Source organism: Lethenteron reissneri, chromosome 49, assembly GCF_015708825.2.
Source record: "Lethenteron reissneri isolate LAM-NWPU_2019-01 chromosome 49, ASM1570882v1, whole genome shotgun sequence".
NCBI lineage: Eukaryota > Metazoa > Chordata > Hyperoartia > Petromyzontiformes > Petromyzontidae > Lethenteron > Lethenteron reissneri.
Window position 1 is genome coordinate 10,384,026 of NC_083827.1, and position 14,877 is coordinate 10,398,902.

General features: G+C 63.6%; 1 protein-coding gene across 3 annotated transcripts in view; it reads right to left on the reverse strand.

The window, feature by feature from the left end:
* Nucleotides 1-1,326: 1,326 nt before the first annotated feature.
* LOC133354840 (zinc finger protein ZFPM2-like) overlaps nt 1,327-14,877 on the reverse strand; it is a 72,954-nt gene continuing 59,403 nt past the window's right edge. For all 3 annotated transcript variants that reach the window (XM_061571991.1, XM_061571993.1, XM_061571992.1), the window contains 3 exons: nt 11,100-11,357; nt 8,987-9,880; nt 1,327-7,833 (listed from right to left, as the gene is read on the reverse strand). In XM_061571991.1, the coding sequence (XP_061427975.1) occupies nt 5,132-7,833; nt 8,987-9,880; nt 11,100-11,357 (3,854 nt within the window). In that variant the 3' untranslated portion in view covers nt 1,327-5,131. The remainder of the gene's footprint in view (nt 7,834-8,986; nt 9,881-11,099; nt 11,358-14,877) is intronic.

A 14,877-nucleotide genomic window follows, 5' to 3' on the forward strand; every position in this document is an offset into this window, starting at 1 on the left:
CAGACACGGAAACTCCACGCACAAAGGCGTTCCAGTCGGGGGAATCGAACCCAGGCTTTTCTTGCTGCGAGGCGCGAGACGTTAAAGCCGCGCCGACCCCAGGGGGGGGGGGGGGGGGGGGGGGTCGGAATCTCCTCCAGTGAGCCCGAGATCTCCCCCAGTGAGCCCGAGCAGAACGGGGAGAGGTCGGGGAAGCCGCAGTGCGCTCCGGGGCTGCTGCTCCACGCTGCTGCGCCACGTTGGGCCTGGGCCGACGGAGACGTCCCGTGGGCATCGCTCGCCCCCTCCGCCGGCGATTGTCAGGCGCCACAGTGGCCAGATGTTAATTGACTCGCCTGGTCTACAGCGAGTCGTGGGTTCGATCCCGATCCCGACCCTGACGCCTGCTGCTGCTGTATATTCGGAGTTCTCTCCCGTGGTCGTGTGGGTTTTTATCCGGGTCCTCCGGTTTTCCCCTCCACATTTAGAATCCACATCACCACGCGTCTAGAGTATTTGTCTTCTGCTATACATGTCCACGCGATACGCCACTTCGTTGGGCTATCATTTGTGGCCAGGTCGCTTCTGAAAAAAAGAGCAATAACAGCTCCGTTGGGAGCCTTACCTGGTCAAATAATCAATAAAAACGTGTTCAGCGAGTTTAGATTCGAAGTCACGTGGGGTTCTCGAAGTCACGTGGGGTTCTCGCTCCCCCAGGTGAGGGAGCTCGACGAGAGCCAGCGGCCTCCTGCAGCACGAGGGGGCGGAAGCCCCCCCCCCCACACACCCCCCACACCCCCTCCACCACCACCCCACACACCCCCCACACCTTCACCACCTCCACCCCCACACACCCTCACCAACTCCACCACCACCACCCCACACACCCTCACCACCTCCACCACCACCCCTACCACCTCCACCCCCACCCCACACACCCCCCCCACACCCTCACCACCACCACCCCCCCACACACCCCCCACACCCTCACCACCACCACCCCCCCACACACCCCCCACACCCTCACCACCACCTCCACCCCCACCCACCCACACCACCCCCCACACACCCCCCACACCCTCACCACCGCCACCCCCACCCCACACCCCCCCCCACACCCTCACCACCACCACCCCCCCACACACCCCCCACACCCTCACCACCACCACCCCCCCACACACCCCCCACACCCTCACCACCACCTCCACCCCCACCCACCCACACCACCCCCCACACACCCCCCACACCCTCACCACCTCCACCCCCACCACCACCACCCCACACACCCTCACCACCACCACCCCCCACACACCCTCACCAACTCCACAGACGCCGAGACAGCGACGGTGCCTGGCACAGAGGTGTTTATTTACGTGTAAAGGGTTTTTGTATACAAAGAGGAGAGGCGCGCTGTGGTCCACCACCACCACACGTGCGTCCGTGCGGGGGGTGCAGGGAGGACGGGGGGGAGGAGGCGGCTTGTGCCGCGCAAGTGCTGTAGGGAGGGGCAGGGGGGGTGAAGGTCAAGTGATGACCCCCCCCCCAGACTCCGTGGTTTAGGGGCCCGGTAGGGGGAGGGAGGGGGAGGGGTCTCTGGCTGCCGGCACAAGGGGGCGCCTGACTCTGCGTGAAGACAAAAAAACACAGGCTGGGGGGCAGACAGCAACATCACTCACATACATACACTCACACACATACACGCTCAAATACACACACACATACACGCTCACATACACGCTCACATACACACACATACACACTCACATACACACACACTCAACATACACACTCATACACACAACCGCCATTCATCACTAAGTAGAAGTGACGTCACCACGGCGCTTGTGCCGGCCTCCGTGCACTTTAAGGCCACGTGAATTGTCGAACGCCCGCTGGCAGGTCACGGGACAGACCCAGGTGACACGGGTCGACTGAGATGGCTGGCCGATGCACCACCTGTGCCCCCTACTGTGCTAACCATGCTGTGTTTTAGCTGCCCGGCGCTCCGCTCGTTGTTGTGAGCACTGCTCCTGCCTCCAACTTGCCAGTAGCGTCCTTCACGAGCCTCCTCCACAGAGGCCGATCTTGACACCGCTGGTACCAGTCATTGGCTAGTCCACTCAGCTCCACGTCCTCCTGTACCACATCACTCCATCTCTCCTCTAGCCCGTGCCGCGCCCATTTAGCCCCCTCGATCTGGTCGAACAAAAGCTGTTGAGGCATGCGGTGGCTGGGCATGCGGGCTACATGACCCAGCCAACGCAGCCTTGCCTGCCGGAGGAGCTCACCGATGGGACTTTGTCCAGATCTTTCATTGATCTGCGAGCTCCTCACACAATCCAGTCTGGTTAAACCAAAGGATGGACGGTAGACAGGTCGGCATGAATGTTGCTTACTGGCGATGTTCCATTGGAGGGGGGGGGGGGTAGTCAAAGTTTCGCAAGCACAGAAAAGGGAGGGAATGACCGTGGCCGAAAAGACCCGGAGCTTCGTGCGGAGCGACAGACCAGGTAGCTTCCACAAAGCAATGCGCAGCTGATGAAAAGATGCCGCTTGACTGATTCGGAGTGAGACCTCTGCTGTAAAACCAGAGCTAGTCATAAGCACACTGCCCAAGTATGGAAAATTCTCCACTCTCTCCGCAATTTCCCCAACATCAATGAGGAGTTGAGGGGGTGGAGTGTTTTATGGCACAAAATACCGTACAATAACATAAACACACTTACACACACAAAATACACACACAACACGCACACACATATATACACACACGTGCGCATATATACACAACGCGCACGCGCATACACACAAATACACAACATGCACGCGCATACACAAAACAAAGATCTCCCGTGTAGCCTGTCAGACTGTAGGGACAAGTGCTGTTAGCGAGCACCTATGAAGGCCAAAACGGTACAAAGGGGGTGGGTGGCCAGCACCACGCCCGACCGCCTTTGTCTCCCCAGTGGCGATGTTTACACACTGCTCCAGGTACTCATTTGAGACTGAGTCGACCTAGGGGAGGCCCAGGACCGGTTCAGATAATCGTCACTGCACTGGTGTTGGCCGTGAGCGGGAATCGAACCCGGGTTGCCAGGTTCATAGCGCAGCGCGCTAACCGCTACACTACTACTCCCCACCATACACACATACACACACGCGCATATACACACAATCAACCACTATCCGTTAAGCTTCCACAGACATTGAATTCCGCACTCGCTCCCAGACGCATTCAACAACCCGACACAGGCTGCCCGCCGGCTGTGGAGAACCCGCGGGGAACGACAGCGAGAGGGGGGGACACACGAGGACTTCGAATGGGGCTCCACCAGCAAAATAACTCCGGGTTCAACACCAGACCCAGGGTTCAGACACCCACCCACCCGGGCGTGGACACAAAGACCCAGGCCTGACACCACCACCACCACCGTCGTCGTCGCCATCGCCATCGTCACAGCTTCTTCTTCTTCGAACCTCTCTCTCCGTATTCCGTGTGAGCAAGTCGAGATGAGCAGAGCTCCCGCTGAACTCTGCCTCGTGCCCTCGGCTCACCATGGCCAGCTCCAGGAAGAGGCCGTGAGGTGGCAGGCTTTTGCTTGTGGATCCTGGTCCATCTGGAGCCAAAGTCCGGGTCGCGTGTTGTTCACTGCACCGGCAGAGCTGTACGGGGTAGCAGTCTGTAGTTGGGGGGAGGGGGGGGGGGTACGCTGCTGCTGCCGGTGCTGCGGCGATGAAGAAACCCCGGCGCGGAGCCAGTCCACTGGGAGCCGGACTACCCCGGTCCCCCCGGCACGGCTGGTACCGCATCGTCAGTGCATTGGTCATTCGCATCCGCCGTGAAACGGCTCCATCCCGTCTCTTCCCGAGAGCCTCCGAGCGGGGCGCGAGCGGGTGAGGGGGGGCTTGTCAATTCAAGAGGGGGGGGGGGCTGTGTAATCGATGGGGGGGGGGGTGTCGCTGGTTTCCAGTGATTATTTGTGGCTCAAATAAGCGCTCTTCATGCAAGTGGAACAACAAAAAACCCACAAAGTCGTGAAAAATGAATCGGTCCGACGGACTCGAGAATACCTCTTGTACCCCACTCCGGAGGCGTCTCTCCCGTGCCCATCGCGCTCTCGTCCCCTCACGCCGGCACGCCGCCTCAGAGTGCTGGGTTAGGCCGAGCGAAGGTCTCCAGCCTCTCACGCGGATACCCAGCAAGGCCTGTGTGAGCACACCCTCACCGCTAACCCTACCCGACAATCCTACCGCTAATCCTAACCCGAGACACTAACCCTAACCGCTAACCCTACCGCTAATCATAACCCTAACCATTAACTCTAACTGCTACCCCTACCGCTAAGAATAACCCTAACCGTTAACCCTAACTGCTACCCCTACCGCTAATCATAACCCTAACCATTAACCCTAGCCACTAACCCTACCGCTAATCATAACCCTAACCTAGCCATGACCACAACTTACCCCTGCCAACATCCCACGCTCCAACTCTAACCTCCAACTCCAGCCCTGGGCAAATCACAGCCCTAAGCCCCGAGCTCTAAACCCTCACCTTGAGCCCTAGGCCAAGGTGGCTAGTCCAATGTTAGTCTGCTCAGCGAGAGGGTGATGAACTCATCCCGTGCGAGCCAAGGGGGGCAGCACGGGGTGCGGTCAGAGACCGGCGCCGGCCTCCTCCACTCGGCTCCGGCGGCCACAGCTCCACACGCCGATGGACGCCAACGCTCGCCACGGGTGGACGTATCGACCTCGGCGGTGGACGTGGCCCCCACCCCCCCTAGCGATGGACGCCGCGTGGTGACCTCTTATCTGGCGGCCGCGTCAGCTGCGACGGCGCTGTCACCGCCGCCGCCGCCGCACGTATCGATCGCCGTGGGAGCCTCCCGCTCTTTCCCCCTCCTCTTGCCGCCCCCCCCCCGCCTGCTCACAACGACTCGGCAGAATCTTGCCATCGGCGTGCGCGTCCGTCGGGAGGCGGCGCGTCCGGGGAGCGCGCGGAGACAAATAAATAATCGCTCCCCGCGGCGAGAGGGCTTCCCCCTCCGCCGCCCGTCGACCCCCGCGCCGCCTCCTCCCCGCCACCGTCGATCGGGCGCCCCGGGGCCCCGGCGGAACGGCTTGGCGCGGTCGGCGCCGCCGGCGCGGGCCCTCACTTGACGGCGTGGTGCTCGGCGGCGTGAGAGGCGCAGTAGAACTTCTTGTGAGCGATGAAGTTGGACAGGCTACTGAACTGGATGTCGCACAGGCGGCAGTACTTGCCGCCACCGCCGCCGTTCGCCAGCGCCGGCGGCTCAGCCGCCGCCTTGCCCGGCGCGTGCGGGGGGCCGAGCGCCGGCGCCGGCGAGCCGCCCCGCCCGGCCGGGGCTGGGCGTGGGCTGGGCGCGGGCGGTCCGGGCGAGGCGGAGGCGATCGCGGGCCCCTCCGCGGCACCGTCCGCGTCGTCTCCCGCGGCCCCGTCCGCGCCGCGTCCCGGCGGCGTGGGCGACCGCGAGCCGCGGGCCTCGGGCGGCGGCCCCGGCGTGGCGGCCCCGTGGTGCCGGCGCCGGTGCTCCTCCATGCCGTCGCCCGAGCCGCAAGCGTAGGCGCAGTACGGGCACAGCGCCGGCTTCGTCTCGGCGAGCGGCGCGAGGCCCGGGAAGCGAGCCAGGTCCGTCGGGACCTCCGGGCACAGCAGGCAACCGTGAGCTCCTCCTCCTCCTCCCGGCGCCGCCGTCGGCGTTCCCCGCGGCGCGGTTCTGCCGGCCGGCGCGGCGACGACCGAGTTCAGAGCGAAAGGTAGGACGGGCACGCCGGGGCCCAACGGGGACGCGCCGTTGCCGGTCAGCAGCGCGGCCGCCAGCGGCGGCGGCGCGCCGGGCGGGGCGGCGGCCGCCGGCTGCCGGGTGGTGGTGGCGGAACAGTAGTAGCGCTTGTGCGCCAGGTAGTTCTCGAGGCGGCTGAACGTGATCTGGCACGACGCGCACTTGTGGTAGTCGCTGAGCCGGGCGGGCGTCTCCGGCGAGCGTTGCGGAGCCACGGGCTGCTCCGCCGGCGCCGCCGTCTTTCTGCTCAGGTCCATGGGGGCGTCGGCGTCCTGCGGCGGAGGCGGCGATGGGTACGGGGATCGGCGGGCGACGCCGGTGCTCCCCGCCGCCCCGTGGGCGCCGACCCCCGGGGCGGCGGCGGCGGCGGAGGCGGTGGACCGCGGGGGGCTGCAGGACGAGGAGGCGGTGGAGGCTGCCGGCGACGTGGAGGACGAGCAGGAGGACGGAGTCCGCTCCTCTCGGCGCCGCTTAGCCGCGTCCTCGCCGGGCGGGCTGGCCGCGTCCGCGAGCCTCCTGCCGCCCGGCGCCGCCTCGGGGTGCGCGACGCCGCACACCCGCCGCCTCTTGCGCGTTCGCTGCTGCTGCTGGTTCTGCGAGATGGCCACGACCGTCGCCGCCGCTGGCGCCACGGCGGCCGCGGTTGCGGCCGCAGCGGAGGCGGCCCGGCCGCCGTGGGCTTGCCGCTTGGGCGGGGGGTCGTGCCGCGTGGCGCAGTAGTAGCGCTTGTGCACGGCGTAGTTCTCGCGCCGGCTGAACGTGATGTTGCAGGCGTCGCACGTCGTCCGCGCGGGGTCATCGGGGGCCGTGTCCGCCCCGGAGGGGGGCGATCCCTCGGGGCCCCTCCCCTCGTCCCCCGATGCCCGCGCCGGCTCCTCCGCCCGCTCCGCCTTGATCGCCTTCGCCGGGGCGGGGGCGACGCCGCCTCCGTCCGCGACCGCCGGCGCCGACTGCCGGGCGGGCACCGTCGGGCTGGGGGAGCCGCTCTTGTCGGCGGGGGAGCAGTGCGCCGGCTTGCCGGCTTGCCGGCCCGGCCTGTCCCTCGCCGTGCCGTTCCCCACGGGCTGCTGCTGCTGGCGCTGCTGCCTGTAGGCGCAGTAGAGCTGCTTGTGCACCATGAAGTTGTCGAGGCTGCTGAAGCTGATGTTGCACTCGACGCACGTCACGCCCCCGCCGGCCCCGCGGGCCGCGAAGAAGGGGCCGCCGGCGGTGGCGGCGATGGCGCCCGGATGGGTCTGCGCCGGGAAAGCGACGGACGCCTGCCGCTGCAGGCGGTGGTGCGCCAACTCTGAAATGCGCGCCAGCATCTCAGAGGCCTGCGCGTCCGTGGTCTGTAGGTGCGGCATGAAGAAGTAGTGAGGCGGGAAGACGGAGGCCAGGGCGACGCCGCCGCTCGGCCCCTTGGCCTGCTGCTGCACCGGCGACGCCACCGGCTGCGGACTCAGCGGCTCCAGCTTCACGGTGGGGACAGCTGACGGGGACGAGCGGGACGGCGCTCGCGCACAATCGTCCTCCGCGTCGCTGCCTTTAGGCGTCGCCCCCGCCTCCCTCTTCACCACGCGGATGGCGCCGGTCGCTGTATCGGCTCCGCCGCCGCCCGTTTGACCGTCCCAGACGCGCCGGTTCCCGTCGTCCGCGAGCCGACTTTCCTCCGCGCCCTCCTCCTCCTCTTCCTCGTCGCCGCGCCTTCGCTTAAACCCGCGACCCGCTTCGTCTCCCGCGAATCCGGCGCCGCCCTCGTGGCCGGCGCCGTCTCTGTTGCCTTCGCCTCGTCCCCCTCCGCTGGCGCCCGCCGCCCGCCGGTGCACGTCCGGCGTTCCCCGCCGAGCGTCGTCGCCGCCGCCGCCGCGCATCGTCCCGCGGTCTGGCGCCGCGCGGCCGGGGTCGCCGGGGTCGCCGAGGTCGCCGGCCCCCGCATGGGGGTCAGGCCGGCCCGGATCGGCCGTGGCCGGCGGCGTGGCCGGAGGGCGCGGTTGAGGCCGGAAGCCGGCGCTCGGCGACGCGGGACGAGGGGAGGGACCCTCGATCTTCCATTCCGCTTCCGCCGCCCCTGCGGGGGGGAAAACAGCGCGGCGGGCGGGGGGGGGTTCAGTACCGGCCAGCGCTCTCCTGCCCGCTGGGGGGGCGTGACAATTGCCTCACACTCGACCACCGCGATCCATTATTGCTGCCAAGCGCCGTGTTCTCCAGAGTAAGATGCACATCCAATCCACGCGCCTGGTGTCAGTTCTACACGGATCTGGGGTCCCAACGCGCAGATACCAGATTATAGCGCGCAAGCCCCCTCGGCCAGGCTTTAGCCGGGTAGGGGAACGTGCGTCTTGATGTGTGAGTCTATGGGTCTCTATGTGTGAGTCTATGGGTCTCTATGTGTGAGTCTATGGGTCTCTATGTGTGAGTCTATGGGTCTCTGCGTGTGAGTCTATGGGTCTCGATGTGTGAGTCTATGGGTCTCTGTGTGTGAGTATTTTGGTCTCTATGTGTGGGTCTATGGGTCTCTGTGTGTGAGTCTATGGGTCTCTGTGTGTGAGTATTTGGATCTCGATGTGTGAGTCTATGGGTCTCTGTGTGTGAGTCTATGGGTCTCGATGTGTGAGTCTATGGGTCTCTGTGTGAGTCTATGGGTCTCCATGTGTGAGTCTATGGGTCTCTATGTGTGAGTCTATGGGTCTCTGTGTATGAGTCTATGGGTCTCTGTGTGTGAGTTTATGGGTCTCTGTGTGTGAGTCTATGGGTCTCTATGTGTGAGTCTATGGGTCTCTGTGTGTGAGTCTATGGGTCTCTATGTGGGAGTCTATGGGTCTCTGTGTGTGAGTCTATGGGTCTCTGTGTGTGAGTCTATGGGTCTCTCTGTGTGAGTCTATGGGTCTCTATGTGTGAGTCTATGGGTCTCTATGTGTGAGTCTATGGGTCTCTGTGTGTGAGTCTATGGGTCTCGATGTGTGAGTCTATGAGTCTCTGTGTGTGAGTCTATGGGTCTCTGTGTGTGAGTCTATGGGTCTCCATGTGTGAGTCTATGGGTCTCTATGTGTGAGTCTATGGGTCTCTGTGTGTGAGTCTATGGGTCTCGATGTGTGAGTCTATGGGTCTCTGTGTGTGAGTCTATGGGTCTCTGTGTGTGAGTCTATGGGTCTCCATGTGTGAGTCTATGGGTCTCTATGTGTGAGTCTATGGGTCTCTGTGTGCGAGTCCACGCTGCTCACCTGCGCCGGGGTCGGAGTCCATGTGTTGGCCGGGGCCCACGGAGGGCGGCGTCCCCGGGGGGCAGCTCCCAGTGGCCGGGGTGACCCGGGCGGCGGGGGCGGCCGGGGACGTGGCGGTAGGCGGGGTCGCGGGCGGGGTCGCGAGCGGGGTCACGGGCGGGGTCACGGGCGGGGTCACGGGCGGGGTCACGGGCGGAGTCACGGGCGGGGTCGCGGGTGGGGTTGCGGCCGGCGGCGAGCGGCCGGGAGAGCAGAGGGGGCTGCACGCGGGGGAAGGCGCGTGCGTGCCCACGTGCGTCCCCACGTGCGTCTCCACGTGTGTCCCCACGTGCGTCCCCGCGTGCAAAGCTGCTGGCGAGCGAGCGGGGGAGGGCTCCGCCTTGCGTGTGGCGGCGGGCACAGATGCGTGCGTGGGCGAGCTGCTGGGCGCGTGCGTGGGCGTGTGAGCGGGTGCGTGTGTGGGCACGTGCGTGGGCGGGTGCGTAGGCGTGTGCACGGGCGTGTGCACGGGCGTTGGCGTGTAAGCGGGCGCGTGCACGGGCGTTGGCGTGTGAGCGGGCGTGTGAGCGGGCGTGTGAGCGGGCGCGTGCACGGGCGTTGGCGTGTGAGCGGGCGTGTGAGCGGGCGTGTGAGCGGGCGTGTGAGCGGGCGCGTGCACGGGCGTTGGCGTGTGAGCGGGCGTGTGAGCGGGCGCGTGCACGGTCGTGGGCGTGTGCGTGGGTGCGCCCGCGTGGGTTCCCCCGTGCGTGGGCGACGTGGGGGGACTGCCCCCGTCGGAGGCCGCTCTGCCTCCTCCCGTCTTGTTGCGCCCGGCGCAGTAGTAGGTGAGGTGCGCCTGCAGGTTGCGCTCGTTGCGGTACCAGATCCCGCAGAACTTGCACGGGAAGAGGTCTTCTGCAGAGCCACAAACCACACACAGCAGTGTCACCACCACCACCACGAACCCAGCCAATCACAGCCGTGCACTCCCAGTTTCTGCTGTTCCGCTTATTTCAGGAGGGTCATGCCCAGCGTTTATGTTGCATATTCCAAATGAGTGATGTGCGGTGCCATTTTTGCAAATTTGAACCATCGCACACGATGGCCCCATCTGGTTGAACGTCCTCCCGGAAATCTCAAATGCTTTCCTGCGAAGCAGATGGCGCACAGGGCACTTCTGTTTTAGAGCGAACCGACGTCGTGGCGGAGACGCGAGAAGCCACGCAGGCGTGCGGGAGAGAGCGGAGAGGTGGGATTCCGCAAACGCGTGGGACGAGTGCGACGGGGAGCACCGGGGTAAAGCGACTCGGAGGCCGGCGAGAGAACGTGGCGGGCGAGCGTGCCGGAGATGCGATTGGACAGGGCGGGGGCAGGAATGGCGGTTGCCGAGATGGGATTCAGAGCGGTCTCCACGAGTCTGACGGCCAAGTGGAGGAGACTGTTCAGGCAGGAGTGGCCGTGCACGGCGGGCGGCGAAGCGCGCCGCCCCTCGGGCCGCCCCGACCTCGGTCGGCGCGCGGAGCTCCGTTCTCCGCCGTGCACAAGGGCCGCTGCCCGAAACGTTGGCCAATTACTCGCTCCGTTGGCTTGTCGACGCGAGTACCCACCGCGATGGATATGTTGACGACTCGGCTTTGCGGGTGGCCCCTTCCCGTGACCTCTCGTATCCACTCACTCGGAGGCGACGTGGGAAGGTTCACAGAACGGGGTGAAGAGGCACAAGTGACTCCTATTGGGGGTTGTTTCACAGCCAATGGCCGACCAGGCTGAGACCATCAACTCGCTACGCGGTGTCATGACGGACAGCCGAAATCCTGATTCACGCCCAGGCAATCGGCGGTGCTGGCTCGACACGGCCACTATGAATCCCACATTTCCCGGCCGCACTTAAAAATGTTTTAATGGGTGCTGGACACGGGGGTGGGTGGATGAGCGAAGGAGTGGGTAAGCGAGTGGGTAGGTTAGTGAGTGGGTGAGTGAGTGAGTGGGTGGGTGAGTTAGTGGGTGGTTGATCTAGTGGGTGGGTGAGCTAGTGGGTGGGCGGGCGGGCGAGTGATTGGGTTAATAGTTGAGTGAGTGAGTGAGTGGCCGAGCGAGTGGGCGGGTGAGCGAATTCGTGGTGCGGGGCGCGTACTGTTGATGATGGCGGTGGGCATCAGCGACGCCAGGCAGGCCTGCTGGGGCAGCAGCACCACCGTGTGTGGCGCGCGCAGCTCAGGGTACGACGCCGGTGCCGCCGCCACCGCCGCAGCCTCCACGAGCGGCCTCACGGTGGGCCCCCCGTCCCGCGCGCCGTTGCCGGTCGGACCCCCGCGGGCCCCGCCGAACCGGTAGCTCACGAGCTCTTCTCCGCCGACTACGGCTCGCGTCAACGAGCACCACAGCTGCCCTCCTGTGCGGACACACGCGGGTAACACCAGGTTACACGTGGGCACACGCGGGTAAACGCTCAACTCGTGACGAGCAGTAGTAATTTGAATTCACACAGAGGAAAAATGGGATCTCATCACATGACGCTTCACAAAGAGCCACATTTGGGTCGGGGTGGGGGCTCGGGGTGAGGGGTCGGGGTGAGGGGTCGGGGTGAGGGGTCGGGGTGAGGGGTCGGGGTGAGGGCTCGGGGTGAGGGCTCGGGGTGAGGGGTCGGGGTGAGGGGTCGGGGTGAGGGGTCGGGGTGAGGGGTCGGGGTGAGGGCTCGGGGTGAGGGCTCGGGGTGAGGGGTCGGGGTGAGGGCTCGGGGTGAGGGCTCGGGGTGAGGGGTCGGGGTGAGGGGTCGGGGTGAGGGGTCGGGGTGAGGGGTCGGGGTGAGGGCTCAGGGGTGAGGGCTCGGGGTGAGGGGTTGGAAGGAGGGGTCACGGCACGTGGGCTGTTTTGGAAGTGGATTCTCATGCCCCGAGGTCTCGCTGTCATGGCCCAGGTGTCCGCTGACAAAGAGGCCCTCCTCTCACCTGTGACGGCCGTGACGCCGACTCACGGTATCGCGACACAGATTCACCGCCCCCCTCCGCACCTTCCCAAGAGAGATGACGTGGCACGGCCAGCCACCGTGACAATTAACCGCGGCCCCGGCTCTTCGTTACGGAGGGGACCACGGTTTACAGAGGAGGGGGGGGGGGCAAGAGCTGTTGACTCGGGCCGAGCATTATCAGCGAGCGGAGCGTTTAACCCCTGGCCTCCTCCCTCTGCGCGCTGGGATACGTGATCCACTTATCAGCATCTCCCGCTGCTGGCTCATCGCAACGGCATCCACTCGCTCTCTCCTCCCACTCACACAAACCAAAGAGATTTGTCTCCTGCCCTACAGCAGGTCCCGCTCCTCTCCCTCCCTACTCTCCCTCCCTGCCTCCTCCATCTCCTACACCATGCTCCCTCCCCCCCTCCCCTCCCTCCACTGCTCCCCGTCTAGCTCATCTCCCCTCTCTACCCTGGGAGAATAATTCTCAGTGCAAATTCACCAGCGGGGGCGTGAGAGTCAAGGGAGGGTGAGGGTTGGGCAGGGTGAGGGTCACGGGGGTGGGGGGGGGGGTGCCGTTAACACTTGGTCACGTGCACGAGTCGCCCCCCCCTTCCCCCTCCTCCTACAGCCTGGGGCCTTGGCAGACTAAACGCTGGCTGAGGCCACCCAGGCTGGTGTCTCCTTGCGCCCCGCCACTCGCCGCTGCCTCTCCCTCAGGGCAAGGGTCAGAGGTTAGGGTTAGGATGAGAGTTTGGGTTAAGATTTGGTTTAGGATTAGGGGTAGAGTTTAGGGTTACTGGTAAGAGTCAAAGTTAGGGAAAAGGTTAGAGATCAGAGTAAGGGTTAGACATTAGGTTTCGCTTCGAGGCTAGGGTTTGTGTTTGAGGTTAGGGTTTGGGTTTGAGGCTAGGGTTTGGGTTTGAGGTTGGGGTTTGAGGCTAGGCTTTGAGGTTAGGGTTTGGGTTTGAGGTTAGGGTTTGAGGCTAGGGTTTGGGTTTGAGGCTAGGGTTTGGGTTTGAGGCTAGGGTTTGGGTTTGCGGCTAGGGTTTGGGTTTGAGGCTAGGGTTTGGGTTTGAGGCTAGGGTTTGGGTTCGAGGCTAGGGTTTGGGTTTGCGGCTAGGGTTTGGGTTTGAGGTTAGGGTTTGGGTTCAAGGCTAGGGTTTGGGTTTGAGGCCAGGGTTTGGGTTTGATGTTGAGATTTGGGTTTGAGGTTAGGGTTTGGGTTCGAGGCTAGGGTTTGGGTTTGAGGCTAGGGTTTGGGTTTGAGGCTAGGGTTTGGGTTCGAGGCTAGGGTTTGGGTTCGAGGCTAGGGTTTGGGTTTGAGGCTAGGGTTTGGGTTTGAGGCTAGGCTTTGAGGCTAGGGTTTGTGTTTGAGGCTAGGGTTGGGGTTCTGAGGCTAGGCTTTGAGGCTAGGGTTTGTGTTTGAGGCTAGGGTTGGGGTTTGAGGCTAGGGTTTGGGTTCAAGGCTAGGGTTTGGGTTCAAGGCTAGGGTTTGGGTTCAAGGCGAGGGTTTGGGTGAGGGAGCTGCTGTGAGCGCGCTGTGGAGGGTGGAGCGCCCGTTGGTCCGCGCTGCTCGCTCGCCGGCTATCGCTCGCGACAGCCGTCCAAAGAAAACGAACAACGCTTGGAGAGAAAACAGTGAAAAAATCCTCGTAACGACTCCGGTTTACAACTCGGAGCGCCCCCTCTTACAAGAGCAGCTTAGGCTTATCCGCGTCAAATCAAGGAAACAGGAGTGAACCTCTTAGTCCGGAAAGCGCTGAATTCAGCGCACAATTCCAGTCACTCTCTGTGTTTGTTTTGGAACGGACGCAGCAGCAGAAACTTCAGACTCAAGCTCCGCTTATCGCCGCTGGGAAACGTGCCCTGCCGCCGCAGCGGCTTAGGTATCGCAAGCCGGAGCGCGGTGTGCCGCGGGCACAATAACACCACGCCGCGCAGTGCCACACCGCGCCACACCGCTCGGACGAAGCGGGTAAAGGTGAAGCCCTGCAATTCCCTGCTCACGTCACCGCTAGCGGAACGGCCTGCACTACAGGCAGCTCTAGGGGGCCCCTCTAGAGAGTAGTGTTTCACCAACTCTTGTCATTCCCCGCCATGGGAATGTGGAATATCCACTACTGGCTCAGGGCTATGAACAAAAGATGAGCACCGAGCTCATTTGAGCAGCAGCAGCAGATCACTTTGATTCTCACTTCCACGTTTGCCAGACTGCCTTGGAAGAGGTGGCAGTTCCCAGACTTTACCCCACCGCACACGGCTTGCCGGTCGGCTATCTGTGGTGTGACCCATTTACACCGCTGGGGAGATGCAGCCTGCCCCGTTGCTACAACTGCCGCGCCGGGAGATAAAAATCTGGACTGCAAGTCCAGCGCGCTCCTCACTCGTGGCGGCGTGCAATTGGCGAGTGAGAAATGCCGATGAGATGCTGAATGTCGAAAACCGTTGCCTGGGTTACACCAAGACGACCGAAACTGCACACTCCCAGAAGGCAGCGGTGGCTGATGGGCTGTGTACAGACACACTTTTATTGTTCTAGGTATGGAGGATCAGATATTCTTTACGATTTACTTCTATTTTTATTTTGCCAGATAAGGCCCCACTGAGTTATCTTGGCTCTTTTTCAGAAGCGACCTGGCCCCAAACGACAGCTCAACGAAGTGGCTTCTCATCATCACGTGGGAATGTATGGCAGCCAACGCATGTTGATTCTAAACGTGGAGGGCCTGGAGATAAATCCACGCAACCACGGGGAGAGAGAACATTCAAACTTCAAATTCACAACAGGCGTCAGGGTCGGCATCGGACCCACGACCTCCTGTATACCAGGCGAGGTAGATAACATCTCATAGCCACCGTGGCACCCCACGCATGCGAAGGAGGAGAATCGCCCGCTCAGTTATTTTGTTTGAACGAATGCGGCACCTGGCAGGTGGAAGGAGGCGATGACGGCACT